At 37.8% G+C, this 24,874-nt stretch overlaps 2 protein-coding genes across 6 annotated transcripts in view; one reads left to right on the top strand and one right to left on the bottom strand.

Annotated features, from left to right (window-relative positions):
- PEX1 (peroxisomal biogenesis factor 1) overlaps positions 1-19,670 on the bottom strand; it is a 31,452-nt gene extending 11,782 nt beyond the window's left edge. Inside the window, exons 1-15 of one of the 3 annotated variants that reach the window (XM_049798813.1) lie at positions 19,409-19,670; positions 17,076-17,219; positions 15,072-15,155; positions 14,735-14,849; positions 13,873-14,645; positions 12,305-12,424; positions 10,064-10,187; positions 9,669-9,778; positions 8,224-8,324; positions 6,588-6,720; positions 5,518-5,614; positions 4,238-4,408; positions 2,664-2,818; positions 1,200-1,389; positions 828-994 (exon numbers count right to left, since the gene is read on the bottom strand). In XM_049798813.1, the coding sequence (XP_049654770.1) occupies positions 828-994; positions 1,200-1,389; positions 2,664-2,818; positions 4,238-4,408; positions 5,518-5,614; positions 6,588-6,720; positions 8,224-8,324; positions 9,669-9,778; positions 10,064-10,187; positions 12,305-12,424; positions 13,873-14,645; positions 14,735-14,849; positions 15,072-15,155; positions 17,076-17,219; positions 19,409-19,537 (2,613 nt within the window). In that variant the 5' untranslated portion in view covers positions 19,538-19,670. The remainder of the gene's footprint in view (positions 1-827; positions 995-1,199; positions 1,390-2,663; positions 2,819-4,237; positions 4,409-5,517; positions 5,615-6,587; positions 6,721-8,223; positions 8,325-9,668; positions 9,779-10,063; positions 10,188-12,304; positions 12,425-13,872; positions 14,646-14,734; positions 14,850-15,071; positions 15,156-17,075; positions 17,220-19,408) is intronic. The other 2 variants (XM_049798811.1, XM_049798812.1) reach the window with 2 other exon arrangements.
- A 206-nt stretch (positions 19,671-19,876) lies between these two features.
- On the top strand, positions 19,877-24,734 carry RBM48 (RNA binding motif protein 48). Of its 3 annotated transcripts, none has more exons than XM_049798819.1 (5): positions 19,877-20,014; positions 21,712-21,902; positions 22,016-22,161; positions 23,015-23,547; positions 24,605-24,734. In XM_049798819.1, exons 1-5 carry the CDS (start codon positions 19,895-19,897, stop codon positions 24,689-24,691), a joined length of 1,077 nt encoding a protein of 358 aa, XP_049654776.1. In that variant the 5' UTR covers positions 19,877-19,894; the 3' UTR covers positions 24,692-24,734. The 3 variants fall into 3 exon arrangements, with proteins under 3 accessions (XP_049654776.1, XP_049654777.1, XP_049654775.1); XM_049798820.1 differs by lacking the exon at positions 19,877-20,014 and adding an exon at positions 20,048-21,612; XM_049798818.1 differs by lacking the exon at positions 19,877-20,014 and having other exon boundaries at positions 20,048-21,902.
- The last annotated feature ends 140 nt before the right edge of the window (positions 24,735-24,874 follow it).

The following is a 24,874-nucleotide window of genomic DNA, read 5'->3' as shown; positions in this document are numbered from 1 at the left end:
ATATTCTAAAATAAATAATTATTCTGCAGTGTACTGTAATATCACTGACTAGTGTTGATTTTTGCCTAAACAGAATGAGTCTAATTTCTTTTATCCATATTATTATCACAAGAGCTTATCTGGATTGTTGTTAGTTTACTTGACGCTGAAGTGGTTTCCTAGGCTTCATAGGTACTTAAAATACAAACAAGTGGTATCTTCTGCCAAGAAGGAACAGGACAGAATAGGGATGCACTAGAGCTTTATAATGTCCATAATGGTACTTCTAAATTCCTATTTTAATCACCGATTGATAAGATCAAATTACATAAGTATACCATAAAAGATTCTGTCCATTATATAGAAAACTGTTCAGTCATTCTCTGAAGACTGAAATAGATGGCTTATCTCAATGCTGGAAGTTTTAAGCAAGGCAAAAAGGCCAAAGTAAAATAAAGGGGAATTGATGGACTGGCATTTATCCAAAAGAGAATACTCTTCTAGCAGAAGCACTGCAGAAAACAGCTGGAAATGTTATTTTTACAGAGCCTAATTACAAACCCTGCAACAGAGACTGTAGCAAAGATGATGTTAGCAATACTGCAATATTCGAGAGCAACACTTGATCTGTACAAAAGCACAAGCTATTGCCTTTTGTATTTGGAAGAGAGAAGAAGGAGAAAGTTTTCCAGTAGCTGAAGACAGCTGAAGACTGGGAAGCTACAAAAGTAGCTTAAAATCATACCTGTCATCTTTCTGTCAAATACCGTGTCACACCTTAAAAATAATTCTTCCCCTACTAACGTTATGTACAAAATTCAAGTAACTCATTTAAAATAGCTGGGTACCTTTGCAGGTAACATGATGGTATCCATGAGTATTTGCTTCACATCTTTTAAGCCACCAATCCTGTCCCAGCCAATGTCTTTAGGTTTATGAAGGTTGACATTTCTCAGAGCTAATGGAGTAAAATCTTTTAGAGCTTTCTGAAAATCCATAGTTGACAGATTCAATTCTGCTTAAAAAAAAAAAAGAAAAAAAAATCCTGAAAAAAAAAAAAGAAAACACAGCCTACCAGTAACAGATTCCTCACAATATATAACAATTAAATACTTTTTAAACATAAAACATAAAAACTGGATTTTTAGTTCTGTATTACTCCACAGGTTCTGGATAACAGAAGTAAGAATATGAAATAAGAGATTTTGTTGTCAACATACCACCATTTTGAAATGCATTCTGGTTGGAAACACAGGCATGAATGGCACGATCAACCAGCATAGTAAAATCTCTAGCAACAAAACCTTCTGTTTCCTTTGCAATACATTGGAGGTCAAGATCAGAGAACTTCTTTATATCAGAATTCAGTTTCTTTTTTATTATGGAATACAGCATTTCACACCTTTGCTTCTGAAAAACAGAATTGTGCAGCAAGTGTATACTGAGTTTACTATTTATATGGATTTTAGAAATTCAGAAAGTAAATACATGAGAGTTACTAAAGTTTCCTTAAATATTTACATATCACCAAACCTTCAAATAACAAAATCTGAGAAGGCATGAACATAAACAAAAGTTAGTTCTTTGGGTGAATTTCAATAAATTCACCAGTTTTATAACTTTAAATGTTTACCTCGCCACAGCTATCTTAAATCCAACAGTAATAATGAAACAACCCTCCACCCCCTGATTCTACTGTTATACACCCATTTTTTCTGTTTCACAGGAAAAGGAACATCTTTCGTTTTGCTGATATGAGTAGAATATATTTGAGATTAAATATATTGCATTAGATAAAAATACATCACATAATTTGGTATCTTCTGAGATTCTGACTTTTCCAGTGGTGTCTCATCCTTATTCATGTATTAGTATTAAAAATGATAAAAGCAGACTTGCAGGAAGTGGGAGAAAGCTACACTCTATCTAATGCAGAATCCCCGCCTCAGTGGCCTTCAATTGCTAGCCTGTGACAGAAGACAAGCAGGCAGGAACAACTCATGTTAAATACAAATGAGTTGCCATGTCTGTGTCATGTCATTAATGCATGCACAGGTACAAAGTGTCTGCTTTCTCCTGCAATGAAGTTATACTGTTTATTCTTCCCTCTATCCTTCTAACTTTTCAAAATGGACTATATTCAAAAGTAGAGGCATATAATTAGTATAGAAAACCAGCTCAAAACCTTCCCATAGAATTAACATTCAGTTTTAATAGCATTTTTAAAATACATGTTCTAGGGACATACTTATTCCTCTGAGCAGTGAAAAAACACACTTAGGTTTAATCTCATTTACCTAACTGTAGTGACTTACATGTTTTTTCAAAGCTGCTCCTCTAGAATCCTCTTACAGGTAACAAGGAGACATGCATATCTCACCTATGTTAGACAACCTGACTTGTTTTATGTTGAACTGAAATGTCCTCTGAATACACCCTTCTCTTGCCACTGAAGATGAGAGTGGGGCCAACTGGGAGTTTTCACTGGATTACTTACATCTGTCATTATAAAATTTTAAAAGAATAAAAGTTCTGAGGTATTTAAGTATCATGAAAGAACTTCTAAGATTTCTAGATTTTTTCTCATCTTCGGGTGTAACCCAATATTTTTCCAGCTGTTCCAGTACTGTATTTGAGGCTGCAGGGAAGGCAAACAACATTTTCACCATTTTACCTGAATTTACCTGGTCTGGAGATCGGATACATTTGAAGCACTGAAATATGTGAGTTCCTTGAGCTGAAACCAGGGAAGGATGTAGGGAATGTTCAGACTGACTTGTGGCAATTAATGCAATCAAACTCCCCATGGAAATAATTTCTTTTATCAGATCTTTCAAAACTAAACACAGAAGACATTGCTCCATGAATTGTAAAATAACAAAAGATTCTGCATTTCATAATAGACATTTCTACTGTACTGGAGAGCAGCAATAGGGCACACAAAATGTAACATCTTAATATATACTTAGTTTATTCCCATGTTTACAGGCTTTTTTTTTAAATTAAAAAAGATGTATAATTATTTTTTCTAGGACAGTACATTCCATTAATAAAATGCCATCAGAAGTGCTCTTTAAAAGCTAAATTTGTAACATCACTGATGATATCTACCACAGGATATTAAATGTGGATTTTTTTTGTCCACTATGATCACTGTTCTAGAAATATAATTTCCTCCATGCAAACAAAAAAGGGAAAGCTATAAGAATTAAAATAGATGCTAAGCCTAGACAATAATTGATCTAGGAAAAAATAATATATGAAAGTCAAAGAAATTATGGATGCAAGGTAGATCTTCAAGGAATAATCTTTAAAACTCTAAACCTCTGTTGTATGCATTATACCTGTAAATAAAGTAATAGAAACCACAAACAATTCTGCAAGTAACGTAAGTGCATATTTTTAAAAAAGTAATGATAGTAAGATTTTCCGAACTTCAAAAGTAATTTAATAAAAAATTATACTAACTCCCTCAAACTCAGCTAAGAAATGGAAGATTTTTTTTGCTATGGCTTTAATTTTACATGAACAGAGTTGAATACAGCAAAAAAAAAAAAGATATTAATCTTGATCATTTAAATTTAATTTTATTTTGCAACTTATCACTGTCTAGATTCTAGGGAATAAAAAGGAAACATATATAGGATATCAAACTACAATTGATAATCTTATTTTTAAAATCTGTGGATTATTACATTGTAAAATAAAACAGAAGTTCTACAAAGTATACCAAGTAGGGTGATAAAGAAGTTAGTACTCAGCTAAAAGAAGCTGGTTCTAAACATCAGCAAGTATCAAATTTAAATATCTCTGTAATTATAAATAATAATTACGGAAAACAGGATAAATTTTAATTGTATATCAATTTTAATACTGATCTTATAAATAATTATCAGTTAAAGATTCATCTGTAATTTGTAAGCAATTGCAACATATTTGAGTGCATGAACAATATGAAAAGGAACTGAGAAGCCTCTACCACTGGCAGTGGTACTGACAACAGGCACTACCAGCAGCAGCAGTGGTGTACGTCATTGGCAATGATTATGCCAGGCTCCAGAGTGGATGATTTTGATTCAGCTGGTGGTCTACAAATGGTCTACATACCATATTTTGTGATTCCCTGCCATGCAATACCACATGGTCCAGAGGCAATAATGATACAGACAGAATTGTCCAGGTAGGACAGTACAATTCAGGTGCAAGAAATTCTAAGTTGCATTGTATTTTTATCCAGACACAGCTAGCACAGCATTACCATAAGCAAGTCTATTGCTTTGAATGGTTTCAGGACTGTTCTCATGTTCTGGTGTAGAAGGGACTCCAACAATGTGATCAAGATCATCCATCAAAAGAATGGATGGTTGTCTCCATGCTGCCTCTAAAAAAGCTTCTTCCACAATTTTCCTTATGTTTACTAATCTTTTTCCTAAAACAGAAATACAATTTTAATGACAAAACATATCAGGAAAAAAATCATCAGACTGACTACATCTTGGTCATGTAATGTAACAATGTTTTGATTCGTGTAGCTTAATTTTACTCCGATAAATTCCGGTACCAAGATCAAACCAGAGTCAACAGTCAGTAAGAAAAGAGTCCACATCTTCCATCAAAAAAGTACTAGAAGGATCCACCCATCCTAAAATGAGATTAATCTTCTTTCACTAACTATTACAGAAGCCTGCAGGTCTAATTTCTGGACAGTTAAAGACAGAGCAGTATCAGCAACATTCTAAATTAGCTACTAAAGAGTCCTGCAGTTGGTAGAATTTCTGAAAGTGAAGGACCTAGCTCTTTATCAATCTTTCCCTTTTTCTCTGGAGTAAGGAGCTTTGTAGGGACTTAAGCCAAAAGAGTATAGCCACGCAATATATGGGCTCTGTAACAAAACAGCTGAGTATTCTATGCCCCTGTAACAACAAGATTATTTAGAAAAGCCAGTAAATGAAAGAGTAAAAAAAAGCCTTTTTTGTCCACTTCCACCTTCGGTGCAAAATACTTATTTCGAACTCATAAAACCTAAGGATTCATCTCATTCATCATCATCTATAATCATGAATGTTAGATGACTATTGCCAACATACACTGGGTTAGTAAATATGCCATCATAAATCAGGTTTCAGCTGGTTGTTCGATCCTTCTTTAGTGCCTGTGTGATCCTTTCACTCAGTAATACAGGTATCCTTTAACACTTACGATTTGTTAATATAACATTTGTTCCAGCTAGCACAGCTGAAAAAACACAGTTCACCTTGCAACTTCTTCCTATTTTGTAACAATTAGAAATAAGCATGGCAAGCATGGTTTGAATTTGGTGGTGGTGAAGTGGGACATAAACTGACAAAAGTGTGAAATAAGCTTATGGCAGACGTATTTTCATCAGACTGTTAAAGATGCTCATTACGGGGCATCAAATATTCTTGCAAAAGCAGTAATAATACTAGAAAAATTATTCAGACTAAATATAAGAACTTCATAATTGTGCTGCTTCATCATACAGCAAACGTTTGAGATTAGAAAAAAAATTTATCATACCTCTTAAAGCTTTACAATCAATTACTTCTACATGAGCATCCAGTCTATCGAATGCTTCTTTGCAGATGGCCTTTGCTAATGTTGACTTTCCACTTCCCTACAAAAATAAATGTGAACTAATGTAAATTGACAGAACTAGTTCCTTCTGTTTCTGTGGAGTTTTTGTCACAGTATACACCAGTTAACAAGTTGGGAAAGCTGTATCCACAGTAGTTTATTCCTCACCAAAAGTATATATGTATTCTGTCTTTATATCATTTCATAGAGACCAAAGCCCTAGAGTGAAACAAGTAGAAACAAATTCAGAGTGGATACCTCCACTACAGATAGTGTTCTGATTCCACTGAGTTCAGTGTTAAGACATCTGTTAGTTTAAGTGGAATATGGTACTAAATGGATCACTGTAAGAGGCAACAGGAAAATAAGAGTATCAACTTCACTCTCACTTCATGTTAAAACACAGAAAATACTATATTATTATCTTCATTCAAATATTTCAGAGACAAGAAGGATTTATTATACTATAAACACAAAGTAGTTTATAGTATATAAACTATATACTACAGTTTATAGTATATAAACTATATACTATTTATAGGAAAATAAGAGTATCAACTTCACTCTCACTTCATGTTAGGACACAGAAAATACTATATTATTATCTTCATTCAAATATTTCAGAGACAAGAAGGATTTATTATACTATAAACACAAAGTAGTTTATAGTATATAAACAATATACTATTTATATAGTATATAGTTTATATATACTTCGGGAATGAATTGAAATTGCATTGGTAACAATCTTTAACACTTAAATTATATATGTATTTTATATATATACATGAAATATGAATATATTTTGATGAAGTATGCATATAATGCATACACATATATATAATATAATGTTTTACTGAATTAACTTTAATCAAGTTAACTGCTCTTTTTTTCAGCTTGTTCTTTAATTCTTTGGAATTCACATGGTATCAAAGAAAATTAAAGAAAACAGCTTTGTAACTATAGAAAACAATCTGGGAGGGTTTGCAAGTAGAGAGTAGAGAAGTGTGTACCTTTCCTCCTGTGAGAAGCACCCCTCCACTTCGCAGTCCCACAGAAATAGCAGCAAGCTTTTGAGATAAAGGGCGCCCCAAAAGACTGTGGCTTATGTGTTCAAAGGAAGATGTTCCTACTTTGTCCACTCCTCTGCAGAGCAAATAAAACATTAAATGGCCTAGGGTAGCATCAGGGGACACAACATAAGTAGTAATAGCTTGCAGTATGGTGAAGTTTCAGTGCTGACACATTGTGACATACTTCACCTTTTCAAGAAAAAGCTAAAGACAATTCAGTCTGAAGAGACAGCACCTTTATTCTGCAGTGGTGACACAGAGGATGCAGACAGACATTGCAGAACACCCCCACAATGTAAGGGTTATCTAGTCATTGTACACCATCCTAGCATGAGGTAGCTTTCAGAAGATAAGAGCTAACCATCTTTTGGGGCTTCATCTATTTGAGTGTCTGAGTAACAACCTACTAAGGAAGGTAACAAATTGGTAAAACATGGAGTATGCCTGGGTCAGAAAACTTCTCAGCCTTTTCAGAAATAAAGCAACATATAGTTCCTTTAAAGACATCCTTATCCTTCACCGGTCCTAAATCTTTGTGACTTTCAACACAATAGTGCTCCTTTCAGGTCCACAAACAGCAAGGCTATCAGTTTTGTATTTCAACTTTAAACAAAAATGTTGTTCCATGAGAAACAGAATAAAGAAACTAATCCTGGTTTCTAACATGCCTACCACACTACTCCCATATCAGTTCCCATTCCCTGTTCAATAATAATATCCTCAGTTGCCTTTCACAATGCTGACAGCATACTATCACAATGCTCCAAGTCTCTCATGTTCCCTTCTGCCCCATCCCTACTTCAAGTTTGCTACACAATACCACTGTCTTCCCTTCTACTAACGATCACATCTTTACATATTACTAATTTATTTGCTGGGAAAGAACCAGCATGTCCTATGGCTAGTTCCAGACTACACCTCTGCCAGTGGCAGAGTAGCCAGAATAACCCAGCAGGTTAACCAAGTAGCTGTTGGGCTTACATTGCATATTTTACCAGTGGACACACCACTCTGCATTTCTCTCCTCAGCTGACAATTCTGATAAAACTTGTAGGAACTAAGTTTCTTTCAGACCGACACTATTAAATGTAGTTAAACAAATAAACAGGTTTAAGTTACTGCGAGGATTGACAGAGAGACTGCAACATATCATAAGTTTTGCTTCATTTGGAAACCCCAGCTAAAACAACCCCAGTGTCCCTTATTGCTACATACAGGTCTGTTTCATATTACTTAGAAGCACACCAGGAGCCACTGAGCTATCAGTATTTCTTCTGAAACTTACACAGTTCTGAGACCTCCCATCCTACTGTCAGACATGGTGAACTTTTCAGTACATGAATACCTTCAGTCACATGAAGTTTTCTATTCACTGCAGTAAGACTATTCAGAGGACAAAATTAACCACCTACATATACTAGGATACAGTCTGAACCTGACACAAGCCAAAAGATGCAGAGGGTTTTTTTGATCTGGCTTAGTATTCAAAAAATCTGCATTTCTACCAATACTCCTTTTTTTTTTTTAATTCCCATTCCCATTCCCTCCCATGTTTTCTACTATGAAAATGTCTCACCCTAAATCATTTAGTTTGTCGTAAGGAAGGTTCCTGTCTGTATCACACATAGGTGGCTGGCTGTCACCATCAGTTTTTCTAGTTAGAGGATGTAAAAGAACCTACAACGAAGGAAAGAGTTAGTATTTTACATTAAATATAACTACAGAAGAAGGCTATAGAGGTCACTAGCCATTTTTTGAATTGTGTAGAGAAAATGTTGCGTGTGTGCTTTGCTGAAGCTTATTGTGCTTGAAAGAAAGATGCACTGGTAAAATGGCATAGATACAACTATTCCCAAAATATAATCCGGTGTTTACAGTGATGTAACAACCTATGATTGTATGTTAGGCCAGGGGCTGTTTATACCAGACTACGCAGCCCATCATCTCTTTCCCTACCTGTAATTACTTGTTGCTTCTCCTGTGCCCTCCACTGTTGTGCTGGCATGAGCACTTGTGAGGCAGGATAGTGAATCAGATCAGGAGTCTGACCTGAGTGAAAAGTAACCTGACAAAACACCTGGCTTTTTTCACCTGCATTAATTTTTCAGCCTAGTTCACCGGTGTGCTAGTATGGAAAGCTGGGCAAGCAAACAGGGCTAAACAGAGAGGTTCACAGATAAGAACAGGCTGGTAGGAGAAGCTGACACTGCTATTAAGAAATGCACTTCACCCCTTCATCTTAGTACCAGTCACTAGCACAACTTGTAGAAGCCTTGTTGTACTTCTCTACTACCAGTAGAAATAAAGCTCTTGTTTTACTATATTTTTTTAATAGGAATCCTAAATTTTGCAGAAAAAATCTATTCTAAACAGCCAAAAGAGGGAACCTTAATTCTCTGCTAAAATTTAACTGTACCAGTTTAAAAGATGAAAAAATCTTATCCCACTCCTATAACCATAACCCTGGAGTCATGGGCACTGGTTCAACTAGAATTATTAATGGGAACAGTAATCCTAATATTAAATAGAAATAATTATTCTGCTGAGAAAGGAAAGACTGAAGAAACAGAAGGCATAGAAACTACATAAAAGAGAAGGGAGTGTGAGCTTGGTAGATTTGAATGGGGAATATGTCTCATCTTTGTCAGAACAAGCTACTGTTCCTGCCAGATACAATGTGAAGTGTTTTTACAGTGGTTTAGGTATTAAGGGAAAGAACAGCTAAGTAATAAGAATAGTGTGTTAAACTTGGACAATAGTGACTTTCCTCTGCTCTAATTGATTTTTCTGAGAGTTTGACATAGACTATGAAATTCAGTGACAAGCGTGGCAAGCCTGGAATCTCACCAATGCCTCAGGCTACAAAATAACATATAAAGAATGCAGATATAATTTAATGAACAGACTGGCATTATTTATTTAAAAAGGGAAACCAAAATATGTTATATATAAAATGCAATACATTTTAAACCAAATATAACAATTTAAATTACTTGATACCTGATACTATGTGATATTTACTTGTATGTTAGTCTTTTGCAGCAAACTGCGACTCAGTATAAAAATATTCTCAGACTTATTTTCTTCAATGTGCGCAGGATGCACTACACTAAGGACAAACTCCTCCATTCCTGTAAAAACCCAAGGAACAACTATTAAAATTCCAAATACATTCAGTTTTTATTCCTCACAAGATGAAACAGATCACTGTATTTTGAATTAATATGATATAATCCAAAATGAAAAAAATAAAAAAGGTTAATCATAATTAAAGCATAATTAATGCTTACAGTTTCATTGTAAAGAGATATCTATTATGTTAAATTGTGTATAAAGAGGTTAAATGGCATATTGCCTAAGTAAATTCCATAATGGACAGTTAAGACAGCTACAGTGCAGGACAGTATTATCCTTACCTTCTTTAACAGACAGATGTATACAGTCTCTGCTTGTCATTATCCATGGGTGATCATCAGTAGTGGAATCCTGCAACCAAGAACTGAAAGCAGATTTAACATCATCTTCATGTGTATCTTTATGCTAAATAGGAAAAAGAAAGAGGGAAGTGAAACAAAACAAGGTGTTAGTAAGACTGTTTTCCTCCTATGCATGAGGCATTTGTTTCTCTTACAGTAGCAGAGAGATGAAGAAGACATAAAAGTTTTATTTATTTAGAAAATAGCATTTTGCCAGCAAACACCATTTCTATCAACTGCTCTATGGAAAGCACCTGCCTAGCCCTTGCTAGGGCAACAGCTGAATCTTCGACCACCTCTAAAGATTTTATCTTTGGAACACCAATGTGAGGGCAAGGAAAAGCTTTTACTCTTGTTTTACTTATCTGTATTGCCAGATCCAAGAGCTCTACTCAGCTCCTGGGTTTGAAAGAGCCCCCAGGGTATGCACCAATATTGACCTGTGACTTATTTTGGGTGCTCACTACCCCTCTCTTCCCTGTATACCCTGCTTCCTATACAGAGAACCCTGGGGTCATCCAGGTCAGGGGCACCAACAACAAACTTCAACAGGCAGGCAAAGAGACCAAATGACTTACCCCAGATCACCTAGTTAAATGGAATAGGAAAAGAAATCGAGTTGATATCACCTATCTCTTGGCTGAGTTCCTAATCAAAGAAGTGTAATTCCTGTCTAAAAAAAAGGGGAATCAACCGAGATCATGGAAGCAGTGTTCAGAAAGGAAAATGAAAGTTACTGTCATATTTCTTTCTGCATTTGTCCATTTGGTTTTTTTCCCCAAGAATACAAAAAATTCAACTGAATTGGAAAGGAAAGGCAGAAATCCATATTTAAAACATACAAAAGCACACATAACTACTTGTTACAATTTTAGCAGATTACTGCCAGAATACTTCTTTGAACTCCAATATGAAAAAATAATGGAGTTCAACCATTCCTCTGTAGGTAAGAAACCAAATTAGAATATTGGGGATAAAAAATAAACCTGCATAAGCCCTGCTAGGATGGGAAGTGCTGTATTTAAAGCTTTGAAGGGCAGCTAACATGGGAAATAATCAGGCCAGTATCACACAGAAACAAGCATACAGTATATTATGAAGAAATACATCATTCCAGAGCTACATCTGACAGACTGTGAGAACTGGTACTAAGTATGTTCTTACTGTTACTCAGAAGACTGGATGTCTCACTTAGAGGAAAACAGAGGGATTCAATGATATAACTCTAGAAAATTAAATCTTTAGCATGAGGAAAAGAAAAATTAAAAGGAAGCATTAAAAGGAAGTAAACTAAACAGCACATAAAAAAACTATAATAATTTTACTGCAATTGTCTTTCTTAGGAAATCTAATGGGCACTGCAATGTTTGAAGAGTATAAGCATGTCTTCTCCTAGAAGACTTAAAATGGGTATTTCCTCTTTAACTCTATGATTCTTCTTTTTTGTGTTGGTTTTTATAGGCTTAAATGTATACACTTAAATTTGCCAGGTTTGAACTAGTATTAATGTAAGGCAGAGGAGGGTCTGATGCAAAATTCTTATCGATTATTGTTGCTATTTTGACAGCAACTGTTTATGTTTGAAACCTAATTAAACAGAAAATGTATCTTTTCCGTACCAATGCCATTTCTCCTTCATGTTAACATCCTTTCTAATAAGAAAGGCATCAGAAATTTTCACAATTTGAGAATAACAGAAGACCTTATGATTTAAAGGTACTATACAGCACTCCTCTAATAGCTTCAGGAAGCTAGGAGTCAAAATTCATAAGTTCTATTTCCTCCACACTCTGTGACCTCTACCAGTTCCTTTAAATAGAAAATTGCTACAGAGAGCATGCTAAACTATTCGAAATATTTACCAAGTGCAAAACAAAATTTAATGGCTTGATGTTTACAGTATCATTGATCAAAATACAAAATAGTATTACTAGATAAACCTTGTTTAGGTAGATCATAGCATCTTCTTAATTTAAACTTACATAGTAAAAAGAAAAAACAAGGAATTATTCAAAAAATAAATTCCTTTGGAATTATGTCATACAGGATGGACAACTTCCAAACTCTCATCTAACGAATGAAAACAAATAAACGTAACTACCCCCACCCCCAACTTGACCAGAGCAACATTATCAGTTTTCCAATATAGAAAGAAATATGTGACCAAGAATATCAACTCACTAAGTTCTGTTTGGGTTGGAGTATAAGAGATACAGGAATTTTAGGAATAGATTCAACTGACTTAATTTGGACTGTCGAGTGTATTTCGATACGTAGTTTTTTTCTCAGACCATCTGGAATCTGAAATATTTAAAACAAAAGCAAAGAAAAGAGAAATATCAGAAAGTAAACAGTTAAAACATGGCACATAAAATACAACATCAGTTTCTTCATTACTAATAGAACCTCAACATTTGATCATTGATCTGTTTATTGGCTGTAATCTGCAAGAGAATTAAGAAGGAAACCATAAAATTGATGGTGGTATCCAAATCTTGTTCTCTCATGCACACTTCTAATTGCCTTTTATCCTATTTGTGAAAGTGCTCACTACAGCTGACCATCTACTAATTTCTTTAAATAAAACCCAAAACTTTGAAAAAGAAGAATTAGGAGGAATTCTCAGAATATTGTAAAAATGCTTTTAGTATAGGAGAAAAACAGCAACTCGACTTTCATTTTCTCATTAAAATTAATTTTACATGGGCAGGTAAACAGGCCATTATACAGATCAGAACTAAGCACATCTGCAGCACAGAGAGAGAAAATCCAGTCTCCCTAAATTGTAGCAGTCAGTTTGGCTTTTTAAAAAGGAAACTACTTTTCAACTATTCTGTGTTATTTTAATCATATATCCAAACTGAGAACATCTCAAAAATGTTTATTAAGTCTGAAAGACTTTATGGTTGCTGACACTTACAAAATTATTATGTCTCTCAAACGATTTAGTGGTAAAGACCACTGCAGGCTCTTCCTCCTACTCTCAACAAAAAATAACTGAATGGTGAGAAGCATATTATATGTCAAAATAATCAAATGGTGATTTGGAGTGCATTTTATCTAGTTTTGTTGATCCCACATGTGCTTCCAGGAAAGAACATAAGCAGGCTGTAGTTCTATCAGAACAAACTGAAATGCCAGTGTCTGCGCACCAGGACTTGTGCCACCTTACAAAATAGTATATAAAAACTTAAATAGTTTAAATTATATAAAAGCTAGTTTGTTTTTTTTTTTTTAAGATGTATTTTAAAGAGTATATAAAAGGACTCACAAACATCATGTAGTGCTAGGATACGTGATCCCATTACTTTACAGTTTGATGACACCTAGAGTCCAAAGCACATTTCAAAGTGCTAACTAATGAAAAGAATCTCATTATGCAGTACTGAATGTATGAAAATATCTAATACTTTGATGTTTTCATGAATACAATGGCTACCAACAGATTTTGAAGAAAGCATGCATTGCCTCCAGAAACACTGAAGAATTTTCTCCCTTTGGTGAAAAAATACTAAGGGTGCAGAAACCCAGAGTACACTGTACATCTTGGAGGATGATGGTAAGTAATGTAGTCCAGAATGAGACAGCTTAGCAAAGCACAGCTCTAGTAAATATTATTTGATTCTAGTATACTTGAGAGCTTAACACAAAGTCTACATCCCAAAACTGCATGTTAACTAGCCAGTTCCACAATTATCCAATAGAAAATATCCAATAAAAAGCCCAAAAGATAGTGTGCTCAAACTGACCCAAACTCTTCCAACATGTAGGGGTTCCCCACTGTGACCATACTCTATGACACTCTTTAGGTCTTCAAATCCATTCCAAACGATTTGAACAACAGATCCCTCACTGGATGCTTGACTGCTATCAGGATTAGAATTATTTTTGTCTTGCGTACTAGTCAAATGCTTTTGCTTTTCAAATGGCAGATTTTGCTTTGCTTCTTGATGACGCTGTCTTGGGGAAAGCAGCTCATTAATTTTCCCAAAAGTTACTACAGGATTTGGATCCAAATCAATAAATTCTAAATTCCACGGAAAAACATGAATAGCATTGCATTTCAGAAATGCATAAGTGGCAGATGCATTCTGTACGCTGGGAGGCTGGGACTGACATACTCTAAAAATGGAATCCACGTGAATTAAGTTCATCAGCTTGTCTTTGAAGGTGCTCATTTCATCTTTATCACACAAAGTCTTTTGTTTCTGATCAGATGTATGAGAGAAAATGCTCCCTATGAAATTCCACATATTTGGGAGAACATTTGAGCCAAATGTCATGTTTGCATCAGCCTTACTCTGTTCAAGGACTCCTGGCTTTAAGTAAGGTTGTTTGGCAAAAGGATCCTTTACTGTTTCTTCTTGCTCCATGTTACTTTTCACAAAACTTTTAAGCAAGATGTCACTTTCTGTGGAAGGTGTGCTGGTGATATTTTCCTCAAGTTCACGTGTTTTGGGACGTATCAGAAGCTCCGTGCACGGTTCTAATCTCCCATAGGAGGCTGCTGGCATAAGTGTACCTGAGTATGAACAAAGCAGGTCAATGAATGCATCCACTCTTACAAATCAGCTTACTCAAGGTGCCACAAGAGCCTTCACCATTGCTTACCGATTTTGATGTAAACGTGAGTGTGCTGTTCAACCCATACAGGAAAGATGGCTTTTGGAAATACTATTCGAATCTGGTCAAGAAGACGTTTTTCAAGAGAGGAAGCATGCAGTTCCTGGGGAAATGTGATATCATAAATTAAATACTGCATACATTTTTAACATTTGTTTGTCTCCTTCTAATACACCATTTGAAATATAAAATACAATTAAACCCCACCACATTTAGTATTTCCTTAAGGGCTGAAAAGAATGGGTTATTGTGCAAAAAACTGCTTGTGTCAGAATCTCTGTCGTCTGTAAGAAAAGGATGTGAACAGTGGAAAGGGTTTTATTACCAGAATTTCCCAATCATCTGCTGAGAGTGGTTCCACTTCTACTTGCTGACAGGAGGAGACGTGGGAGCAGGGTTCAAGAAATACCTGGCAAAAGTAACACCATTTCAAAATACTTAAGTAACACCATTTCGAAATACTTAAGTTCTTATTTTTAAACACATAAAAGCTCCATCTTTAATTCAACTAGAAAACTGACATCTCCTTCATGATATGTTGTCACTACTTTGAACATACATTTTCTTAATAACACTAGGTAATTCATAAGCAGAAGATGGATGGTCAATGGATTGGAAATGGAGTGCATTGGGCATGCTTGGGGACTTCAACAAATCATGAATGGAAGTGAATGTGAAAAGCATCAAGAGCTTTATCAGCTGGTAACAATCAATTTTTAATGCATATTGATCACAGTCATCTTTGCATTTTAAAATTCTTATTTTAAATGTTCCGGACTTTAGAATGCTGAAAAATTGCGTTGTGCACAAATTTAGATAAGGCAGAAACAGCTGAAAAAATGAGGAAAAAGGACAATACAAAAGCAAAACCAGCTCCTTTACATGAATGGTTTCACGGGAAGCAGCCCCACTTCCACAGAACAGTTTTAAGGTCCTATGTATCAGGAGGAATGATATAAGCTATTGTGGCTTAGGCTTTTCAGAAAGCATTAAACATATATTTCAAAAGTCAATTTTTACCAAAGGTTCCATTTGACAGAAAGTAACAATTTTCAAACAATATAATGTAATAAGTTTTTAAATAAACTTCATTAAATTTTTCTTGAGATAAAACTAGTTACCTGTCCTCTGAGAGATTTATTTCAGGTCAGCTTTTATAAAAGTACCAATCGATTTTAAATTCCTCTAGGTCTTCAGTTTGAAGCAAAAGTTTAGAGGAATATCTTTTCCCCAACATGGTAAATAGAAGAGCATATTATTATGAAACACAGCAAATGTGCAATTCTCGAATCCAAAACAATGGCAAAACTACCTAATTATTCATATATTCATTTGCTTGTACAGATTATTTCCAGGCAACAGTTGGGTGAGATTCTCTTAGCTTTCCTCTGTCAATTGTTTTTCTGTTGAAGGCTATTAATTGCTAGAACTAAAAAGGGTAGTTACCTTGCCACTGAACCAGTAAATTGTAAAGTTCTGCAAATAGATACATCATTTCTAGAGAGAATACGCTAAAAAAGTAAACAAGGTAAGATAATACACTGCTTTGAGCCACATTCTTTGATGTCTTCTATTATGCTAAATAAAATGTTCCATATGAGAGAATAGGCCTATATGAATATACTACATAATAACATTGTGTAGAGTAATACTTTTCTATTCTTGTTCGTTTAAATCTCTACCTATTAATATGAAAAAGACCCTTGGATGCTGAGATTATTAAAATAGACCAGTGTCGAAAAGCTCTGCCTGCCTCTTGGGCATCTCTTCAACTTCTGTCCAATGAAAGAATCGTTTACAAGAAGTTTAACACAGTGTCCAAGAGTAAGAGGCCAATTTAAATACACGTTCAAAGAGAGAGGACACACTGGGACATATGGTGAAGGAAGAAGAAAAGGGATGAAAATTTAATAAGATCAAACAAATAAGTCAAACAAGAAGAAATATGCAGTAAGTCAATAATTACTTTAAAAAAACCCAGGAACTCCAGGCAAAATATTATTATGAGATAATTCCCAAATTGTTTAATTGCTTAAAAGTGTATTTTCCTAAAATTAATGGCACAGCAGTTACGGCTCCAACTCTGCAAAGACCTGCCCACAAGCCTATCCTAACATTATTTAGGGAATTGTTAATGATTTAATGAGCAAATCTTTCCATGTTTGAGACATTTCATGACGGTTAACTGTTCTTATGAGCAGATACAAATGAAGTAACTGTCTGAATACATGAAACAAGAAGGTCATAGCTAACTTGTAAATTCTCACCTTTTTAGGTATCTTGCAATATGCTCTTTATTTAAATAAGAAAAAAAGACTGCATTTCAAACCTGTTCTCCATCTGTAATGCCAAGTTTTTCCGCCAAATGTCTGTTAATCTCTGCAATATTTTCACCCTGGTGACCTCGATGCCTGATTTCCATCCAGCTCAAAAATATAGGCTGATGACCACAGGATACTTTCACAGCTTGGCCCTATGAGTTTCAAAGAAATAAAATAAATTAACATCAAACAAGCTAAATAAGATGACTATTAGTCAACCTAAACTGTATTTGATTAGAAAGATCAAAGGAATTAAAAATATTTTCTGGATTTTACATGCCCTATTTTAATTAATATTCCCTAACAATAAGTTGCAGCATTTACAACATATTAGCAATGGGTGTTTCAATTAGCAATGACAGAAATTTTTTTTAATTCTGGCACACTGGCTAACTTCTTATTAACCAAGACCTTCTTTGGAATTCTTCTCCACGTTACTTATTTGCACAACTCTCAACATGGAAGTGTGTGTTGGTTTCAACTGTTAAACAGCTTTTAATTTTTATGGATTATAAGTAAGGAAAATAATTCCTTTTCCCTTCTTCTGTAATACAGTCTATCAAACAAATATCTTACAGATATGTATAACTACACATCTCTATTTCCCAAATGAGGAAAACCCATAAGTATATGCTTAAACTTCACATGCATTGTAACATTTGCATGGACTTTCATGAGCTAGGGAATACTGAAAATAAGTCCCAAATCACATAAACTCAGACCAAAATGATTTTATCAATCTGTTTCAGAACCACTTAGCTATTTTGATTGCAGACTGAAGAATCTTAGTATGTTCAGTTTCCACATAAAGAGACTATATCCTACATTGTATCACTCAACTGTCATTTTCTGTATTTTTTTCAAAAATTACTATTTTTATGAAAATCAAGTGACCAAGACGATGTACAGTGTGGATATACCACAGACTTACTCATTAGCACAGTGATGTTTTCTGTTCTGTTCTCAACTCTATCCTAATGATTTCAAATATTATTTGACTTTTTGGTAAACTCTGAAAACATTTCCAGAGAATATCTACAATGGTTCCAAGATCCTTTTACCAACTGTAACATTTCATTTGCAGCCCTTCCCCATATTTGCACAGATAAAGCTTCTCCCTGAGTGCCTTAATCTTCACACAACTTTGAGTTTTGTAGACTGTTTTGTCACCCACTTATCTAATACCTTCTGCAATTAAATTTAGCTTCTGATTCGAGGGGGTTTTTTTTATGATTTACTCAGTGTAATCTAGTAACATAATTATTTATCCCCTTTTTACCATTTTTATTGAAGAGATTGCATTTAATATGCTATTTCTATCAAGATTTTGGAGATCATATATTTTCATTTTGTGGATTGCGTTAAGTAAAAGCAGGAGCCCACCATAACCAACTATGTACAGAATGACGCTACAAGACTTAAAAGCAATTGCACTCCTTTTCCCTCTCCCTTGCCAGCAGATTTGTAAAACATCCAGAAACCATTGCAGAAATGAAGCGAACATTTATACCGGATTTCTTGCAACCCCACCAGCCTCCTTCTACTACCCCAAAGAAAAAAAGAGCAGGTTTTTACAAGCCTAGATGATTTTGCTTTTGTGAAATGTCCTTCCCGGTCTTGGGAAATCAGCAAGTTACGAGCGCTGGGCGAGGCCACCCTGGCCGAGAGGGGCTTTGCCACGACTGTGGCCACCACCTCCGCTCCTGAGCTTCGTTCCCATCTCTTCGTCTTCACCCGCTCATTCTTGCCGTTTTTCATCCTGTCGTTCTGCTAGCAGATCCTTAATTCTTTCGTTCATCCCATAAGGGACGCACGTGGGCTTTGCCCTTGTTTTCATGTGTGAAATGTTCTTTAAAAATCTAAGGTGCGCTTCCTGCTACTGATTCACGTACTTAATAGGACTTTGCGCGACAGGAGTCCCTTTCTGTACGACGGGAATATATAGCGAAAGACTTATGTACACCAAGAATGACGATTCTGCTTGGGTTTACCACCTCACCTCCTAGGCGGAAGACTAATTTACCCGTTATTCGGTGAATGCTGGTGAAAACAGCTATAAAATACAGGGTGCTGAGAGAGAGGCAGAAGCCAGCAGTGCCGGACCGCGCTGGGAGATCAATCCCAACCTCTCCGGCACCCGAGGACGCAGAGCGGATGACAAAGCAGGGCCGCTCCTCCGCGGCCCGGCCGCCAGAGCGCAGCGTGGGCGCACGACGTCGTCGTGTCACCATAGCAACGGGATGCCGGGGGGGGGTGGGGGGTGGGCAGACGGTGCTCTCCCATAATCCTCTCTGACTGAGGCGTCCCTCCGCCCAGGCCCCGAACGGAGCCCACCCGGTACCTGCTGCAGGCGGAGGTGAGAGGCCAGCTCGGGAGGCAAGTGCAGGAAGCAGTCCCGGGTCCCGCTCAGGACGACCGTCACCGCGGCAGCTCCAGCTCCGCCTCCGCCGGGGTTGCCGCTGCCCCACATGCCGGCCCACGGCCGGCCGGGCCCCCGCAGCCCGCCGCCGTTGCGCGCCCGCTCCGCCCTAGCAGGGAGCTGCCCACTCGGAGGCGGGCGAGCGGTCCAGGCCTTCCCCAAGTCCCCCCTGCCGCCCCCGAGACGATGGTATAACCCACTGCCGGCCAATGCGGGCGCGGCATATACTCATTCCCTGCCTCCGATTGGCTTCCCTATCGAAGGCCTCGACTCCTTCTGTCTGGCTTAGCGACGCCGTCCATTTCCGCCTCAGCGGGAGCCAATGACAGTTCCTTCCGTTGTCTGATTGGCTGTTCCCTCGGCGAGCAGCTACGGCTGCCTACGCTGGGCGTGGTGGGTGATGGGAAGATGGCGGCCAGCAGCAGCAGCGGCAGCGGGCTGGGCGATGCCTGCAAGCACCACGCGCAGCTGGGGGTCTGCGAGTCGCGCGCCAAGTACCGGGAGGGGCGGAGGCCGCGCGCCGTGAAGGTGGGGCCGGCCTGGGCCTTCGGCGGGCCGGGGCCGGGGCCGCGGCCGCCTCCGGGCCGCCTCCGCCGGGAGGGCGGCCGGGCGCTGCTGGAGGGGCCGCGGCGCGGGTCTGCCGTCCCGGAGCGGGACCCGAGCGGGCCGGCCCCGGCCCCAGCCCCGGCCCCGGCCCCGACTCCGGAGCGCAGCGTCCTCCGCGCTGGTGGGCGGCGCTGGAGCGGCCGCGGGGTTGTTGGCTGCGGCTCCTCGGCGGCAGGGAGCAAGGCTGGCGAGCTGCCTCCGTTCCTCCGGCTGCAGCTGGGTCGCCGCCTGGACTGCCGTCCGTGTTGGCGCTTGTCCCCCGTTCTGGGCGTTTCTCCGTTCCTTTTCTCTCCGTGCCGCCGAGGTGCGGCGGGGCGCGGGCGGAGGCAGGCAGCCGGCGCCGGGAGGCACAGCTGGCGCTGGGTCTGGTGAATCTAGCAGCTCCCACGTTGCGTTTTGTCAGTTAATGGCTTAGAAAGGCGTGTAGCCCGAGCAGGCTAGTTCTGCGCAAAATACAGAACCGTGCGGTGGGGTGCGCGACACGGCTGAACCCGGCAGGACTCGCGTGCCGGGGGCCGCCCTGGGACTTCTGCTCTGGTGCCCAGCAGCTCCTGGGGAGGTGAAGGGAAGGGCGCGCAGGGAGGGCCTTGCCTACTGCACAGGAGGAGCCTCTCTTTACAGCAGCAAAAATGCTGGATTTGCTTTTTGTGGGGGCAGTTAAACGTATAGCATGATGTAATGGCACCTGCTAGGGCTGACTTGAGAAAGAGAGCAGGCAGGCATAAGCTGCTCTCGCAGGAACAATTTATGTGACCTGTTTGCAGAGGCTGTTTGTTACGATAGCAGCTTGAAAGCTGGTTTCCCGAGTGGTTCCCTCTTTGTCCTGCACTTGTTGTTTTTTGAGAAATATGTGTAACCCATGCAGTCTAAATGTGTTTGGTGTTTTGTTGTCTTGGTTTTTTTTAACAAAGTCGGAAGGAATTTCCTTTGATCTTACGCTTTAGCTACCTATTGCGTGTAGTGAGCTGTCACAGAACTTTCCTTGGAGTCTGTGTTACCTGACAGTTGTTACACAAAAAGAGTGGTTTGTTTGTTTTATAACCTGCTGAGGGAAGACCTTGTTTCTCTCAGCATCTTACTTGTATCTGTCTTAAAAACATATGCTCTTTGATCACCGTAGTGAGGAGACTGCTTTGCACACACATCATCTGCCCCAAGGAATTGTGGTGCCTTTTTTTTTTCCTCCCTGTGTTTCACCTGTGTGACCTCTCTGCCTGTGAACAAGATGGGGTTTTCGGTGGTTTTGTCTTTAGTTTGACAGTGCCTTATATTAACTGGTTACTAGTCAGTCTTGAGAAGAAATTGGCCAGAGACTTCTGCCGTTTTCTGAGTAAAATCTCTTTACTCTGACCTGGTGTAGAAGAGCCAACTCTAATTTGTGTTCTACTTTGAGTAAGAAGCTTGAGTTCAGTTCCTGCTCAGTGAAGAAGATGTCCCAGATAATTGCGCACTTACTGCTCCTGCAAGAGTCCAAAGTCAAAATAGAGCACAGATGGATTTTTCAGCATCCTGAGAAGATTGTAGGAACAACAGCAAACACAAAATTCCTTACTTTTGCAGTAAAGCAAGAATATGAACATTTTAGTGTACTCTTTTTTTTTTTTTTCCCCCCCCCCCAGGTTTATACTATCAACTTGGAATCTCGTTATTTACTAATACAAGGAGTTCCTGCGTTAGGCGTTATGAAGGAATTAGTTGAACAATTTGCGTTATATGGTGCCATTGAAGAATATCATGCTCTAGATGAATATCCAGCAGAGCAATTTACTGAAGTTTATCTGATAAAATTCCAAAAACTGCAATGTGCAAGGTATTAGACAGGGCAATATCTGCCTCTTGCAGTCTTAATATTTCAAACCTTCTTTATTTACAATCTGTTAAGTAACATCCTCAATTTTGCCAATACAATTTAATTCCCTTCAGGGTGGCCAAGAAAAAAATGGATGAACGAAGTTTCTTTGGTAGTTTGCTGCATGTGTGCTATGCTCCAGAATTTGAAACAGTCCAAGAAACTCGGGAGAAGTTGCAGGATAGAAGAAAGTATATAGCAAAAGCAACAAATCAAAGAGGTTTGTACTTAAATTTCCTACAGAATCTTAATATCTCATTTCAGTGGTGGGTGGGTTTTTGGTTAAGGAGCCCATTAAAGAAAATGATTTATCTGTTTGTCTTAAAGATGCATTTCAAGTATGTTTGCAGCAGAATGGAGACATCTTTCAGTATTTAAAGGGCTGTATCTTTTTCAAAGCAACTTTTCAGTTTTGGTTAGCACTAAAATAAAAAAATGCATAAGCTTTAATAATGAGGTACTTCCTTCTCTTCTTTTCCAAATGTTATCAAAAATTTCAAGAACTGTCAGGAAATTTTGGATCATCTTTTCACCCTTGTTCCTGCTTATTCAGGCATGCCCAGAGGGACAGTTTTGTCAGGAAGGTGACTATACCAGAACCTTCAACAACTGAAGGATGGGCAAGCTGAGAAATAAGCAAATTGCTGAGCACAGGCTTCTCCTTTATTGTACTTATGTACTTTGATATCATTATTCATTGTATGAGGGTATTTTAAAGGAGTAAACCACTGATTTTTAACATGGAAAACCACCTGTTTTTTCAATGTTGCAAGACAGCTTATCCTTGAAATCATAACTGGAAGTAAAAATTACTGATTTGCAACATCAGAAATGTTTTCCTCATGTTCTCAAAACTGCTGAAATGCTTCCGCTCGGGCATTCCTCACAAATCTGCAGAGGGACTAGGCTGAAAAGCTTCAGTTGAGAGGTGCCACTTAGGAAAAAAGAATCACAGAAAAGTGGCTGGGAATGAAATATCACTGGTATTACTTCTGTAATTGTATTAAAAGTTTTTTCTTATATGTTAGAACTAATAACGACATAATAGTGAAGCTACTTTTTTGTCGTTTTAGAGTGCTTTCTGTTAAAGAAAGTAGAGGGACCTAAGAAGACAGTCTCAAAGAACTCTGAGCATGACTGTCCATGGAGTACATCAGGATCATGTGCAGCCAGTAACTGGGATCCATCCTGCTTTACAAGTTCTCACGGGGTATTCCACAACACAGGCTATGCATCTGGGAATCATAATCAGACCCTGCTGGCATTTCCCCAGTATGATAACAGTTGTGCTGAAACTTCTGGGTACTTTGGTCAAAACACATCCCTAACTCTAAGTATACATCCGGGAGGACATACTCCACCGACTTCTTTAATGCAAAGAAAGGTTCTGATTGATAATGGAGTTGATAGGTTTATGCCTCGTACAACTCGCCTGCAGGAACGTAAGAGGAAGAGGGAAGAAGGTAACAAGTTTTCCCTCATTGGAACAAGTGTGGACAGTACTGAAGTTATTATTGGTCCACAGCTACCAGAAGTACCTAAAGTGGATATGGATGATGATTCATTGAATACTTCAGCTACATTAATTCGAAATAAACTGAAAGAGGTATGGATTCTGAAAGTTCTGATATTTTCATTTTCAAACATATATATTATGTGCTTGTTATCCATAAAAATAGAGACCCTAAGATAACTTAATTCATCATTTATTCAGTCTTATCAGTTTATTTGCCACTTAAAGCTAGCATTCTTACTATTTTTTATTAAATATTTTTATTAACACAGAATATTGCAGGCCATTCTACTCTATACCTCTTACACTACACTTCAGAAAGTATAAATGTCAGTGCATGGTCCTAAATGATTTTTAGTAAACTACACTTGTTTTCCACGTGGTACTGTAACTTTGCAGGTAGTCCTGCTGACTCCAGTGTGGTACTTGTATCTGGTTTCTGATTGAAAGGGAGTAAAAAATAATAAAGTCAGAGTTCAATGTAATTTTGCTCCAACACTTGTTATGGCATTAAAAGATGTACAGAACCACACATTCTATGCTGAGAAGCATGCCTTAAGCTTTATAACCTTTTATGGAAGATATGAATCAGCAGGTCAAACACTCCCAATACAACTTTCCATTTAAATTAAGATACGAAAAAGCTCCCTTGACTATGACTAATTAGACTGATTTGGAAGAGCTTATCTCCAGTCAAACTGATAAATAAGCACCTCTTATATTAAATATATTTGTAAAATATGTGTCAAAGCACATGTTTTTCCTTTCCCTTCTCTCTTCTTCCTGGAATACCTGAGTTTAAAAAGCATACTAAACCTTACTTTGAAAATACCTCTGGTAGGGAGAGGGGTGCTAAGATATGTAACACTCTATCACTGAGTATCTGAAACCAGTTTCTGTGGTTAAAATACAAAAACTATACTGCTAACACTTTTATTTTCTAAATAAATTTTCTCTTGTGTTTAATGCTGCATTTGGGGTTATGGTTTTTTTCCCCTTCTTCTGCAGGAAAATTCAATACAAGTGTGATTATAGTAATACATCCCTCCCACTACTCAAATGTTGGAGACATGGCCTTACTCTAAAACCAGCATAAAAAAGGAGTAGTTACAGTTTACTAAGATTTTTTTTTTTCCCCTCCTCAATTTAGGTAGCAGATTCTGTTTCAAGAACTTCTGTGCAAAAGCCAGAGAGTAGCTCAGCCAAACCACTTGTAAAGCAGAGAAGAAGAATATAGATACTGCTGGCAGCATCTTCCAACAGACTTTTTTTTAAAGGACGTAGTTTAAAATACTTATTTTTTTATGTTAAAAATAAAACTATTTTATACTGTATTTCCAAGCAATTCCCTGTTAAAAATTGTATCTATTTGTTTCCTGGAATGAACAAACCAGTTTAATGTTGTTGCAATCTTGTTCTG

The sequence above is a fragment of the Accipiter gentilis genome, chromosome 4 (genome assembly GCF_929443795.1).
Source record: "Accipiter gentilis chromosome 4, bAccGen1.1, whole genome shotgun sequence".
In the NCBI taxonomy this organism is placed as follows: domain Eukaryota; kingdom Metazoa; phylum Chordata; class Aves; order Accipitriformes; family Accipitridae; genus Astur; species Astur gentilis.
Note: the sequence above shows the minus strand (reverse complement) of the source record. Positions and strands in the feature narration are given on the sequence as shown.

Coding starts and splice junctions, on each gene's coding strand:
- RBM48 (XM_049798818.1), top strand. CDS start 21,523: ATGTCCCAGATAATTGCGCACTTACTGCTCCTGCAAGAGTCCAAAGTC. Junction 21,903..22,015: donor CAAAAACTGCAATGTGCAAG/GTATTAGACAGG, acceptor AATTCCCTTCAG/GGTGGCCAAGAAAAAAATGG. Junction 22,162..23,014: donor AAAAGCAACAAATCAAAGAG/GTTTGTACTTAA, acceptor TTGTCGTTTTAG/AGTGCTTTCTGTTAAAGAAA.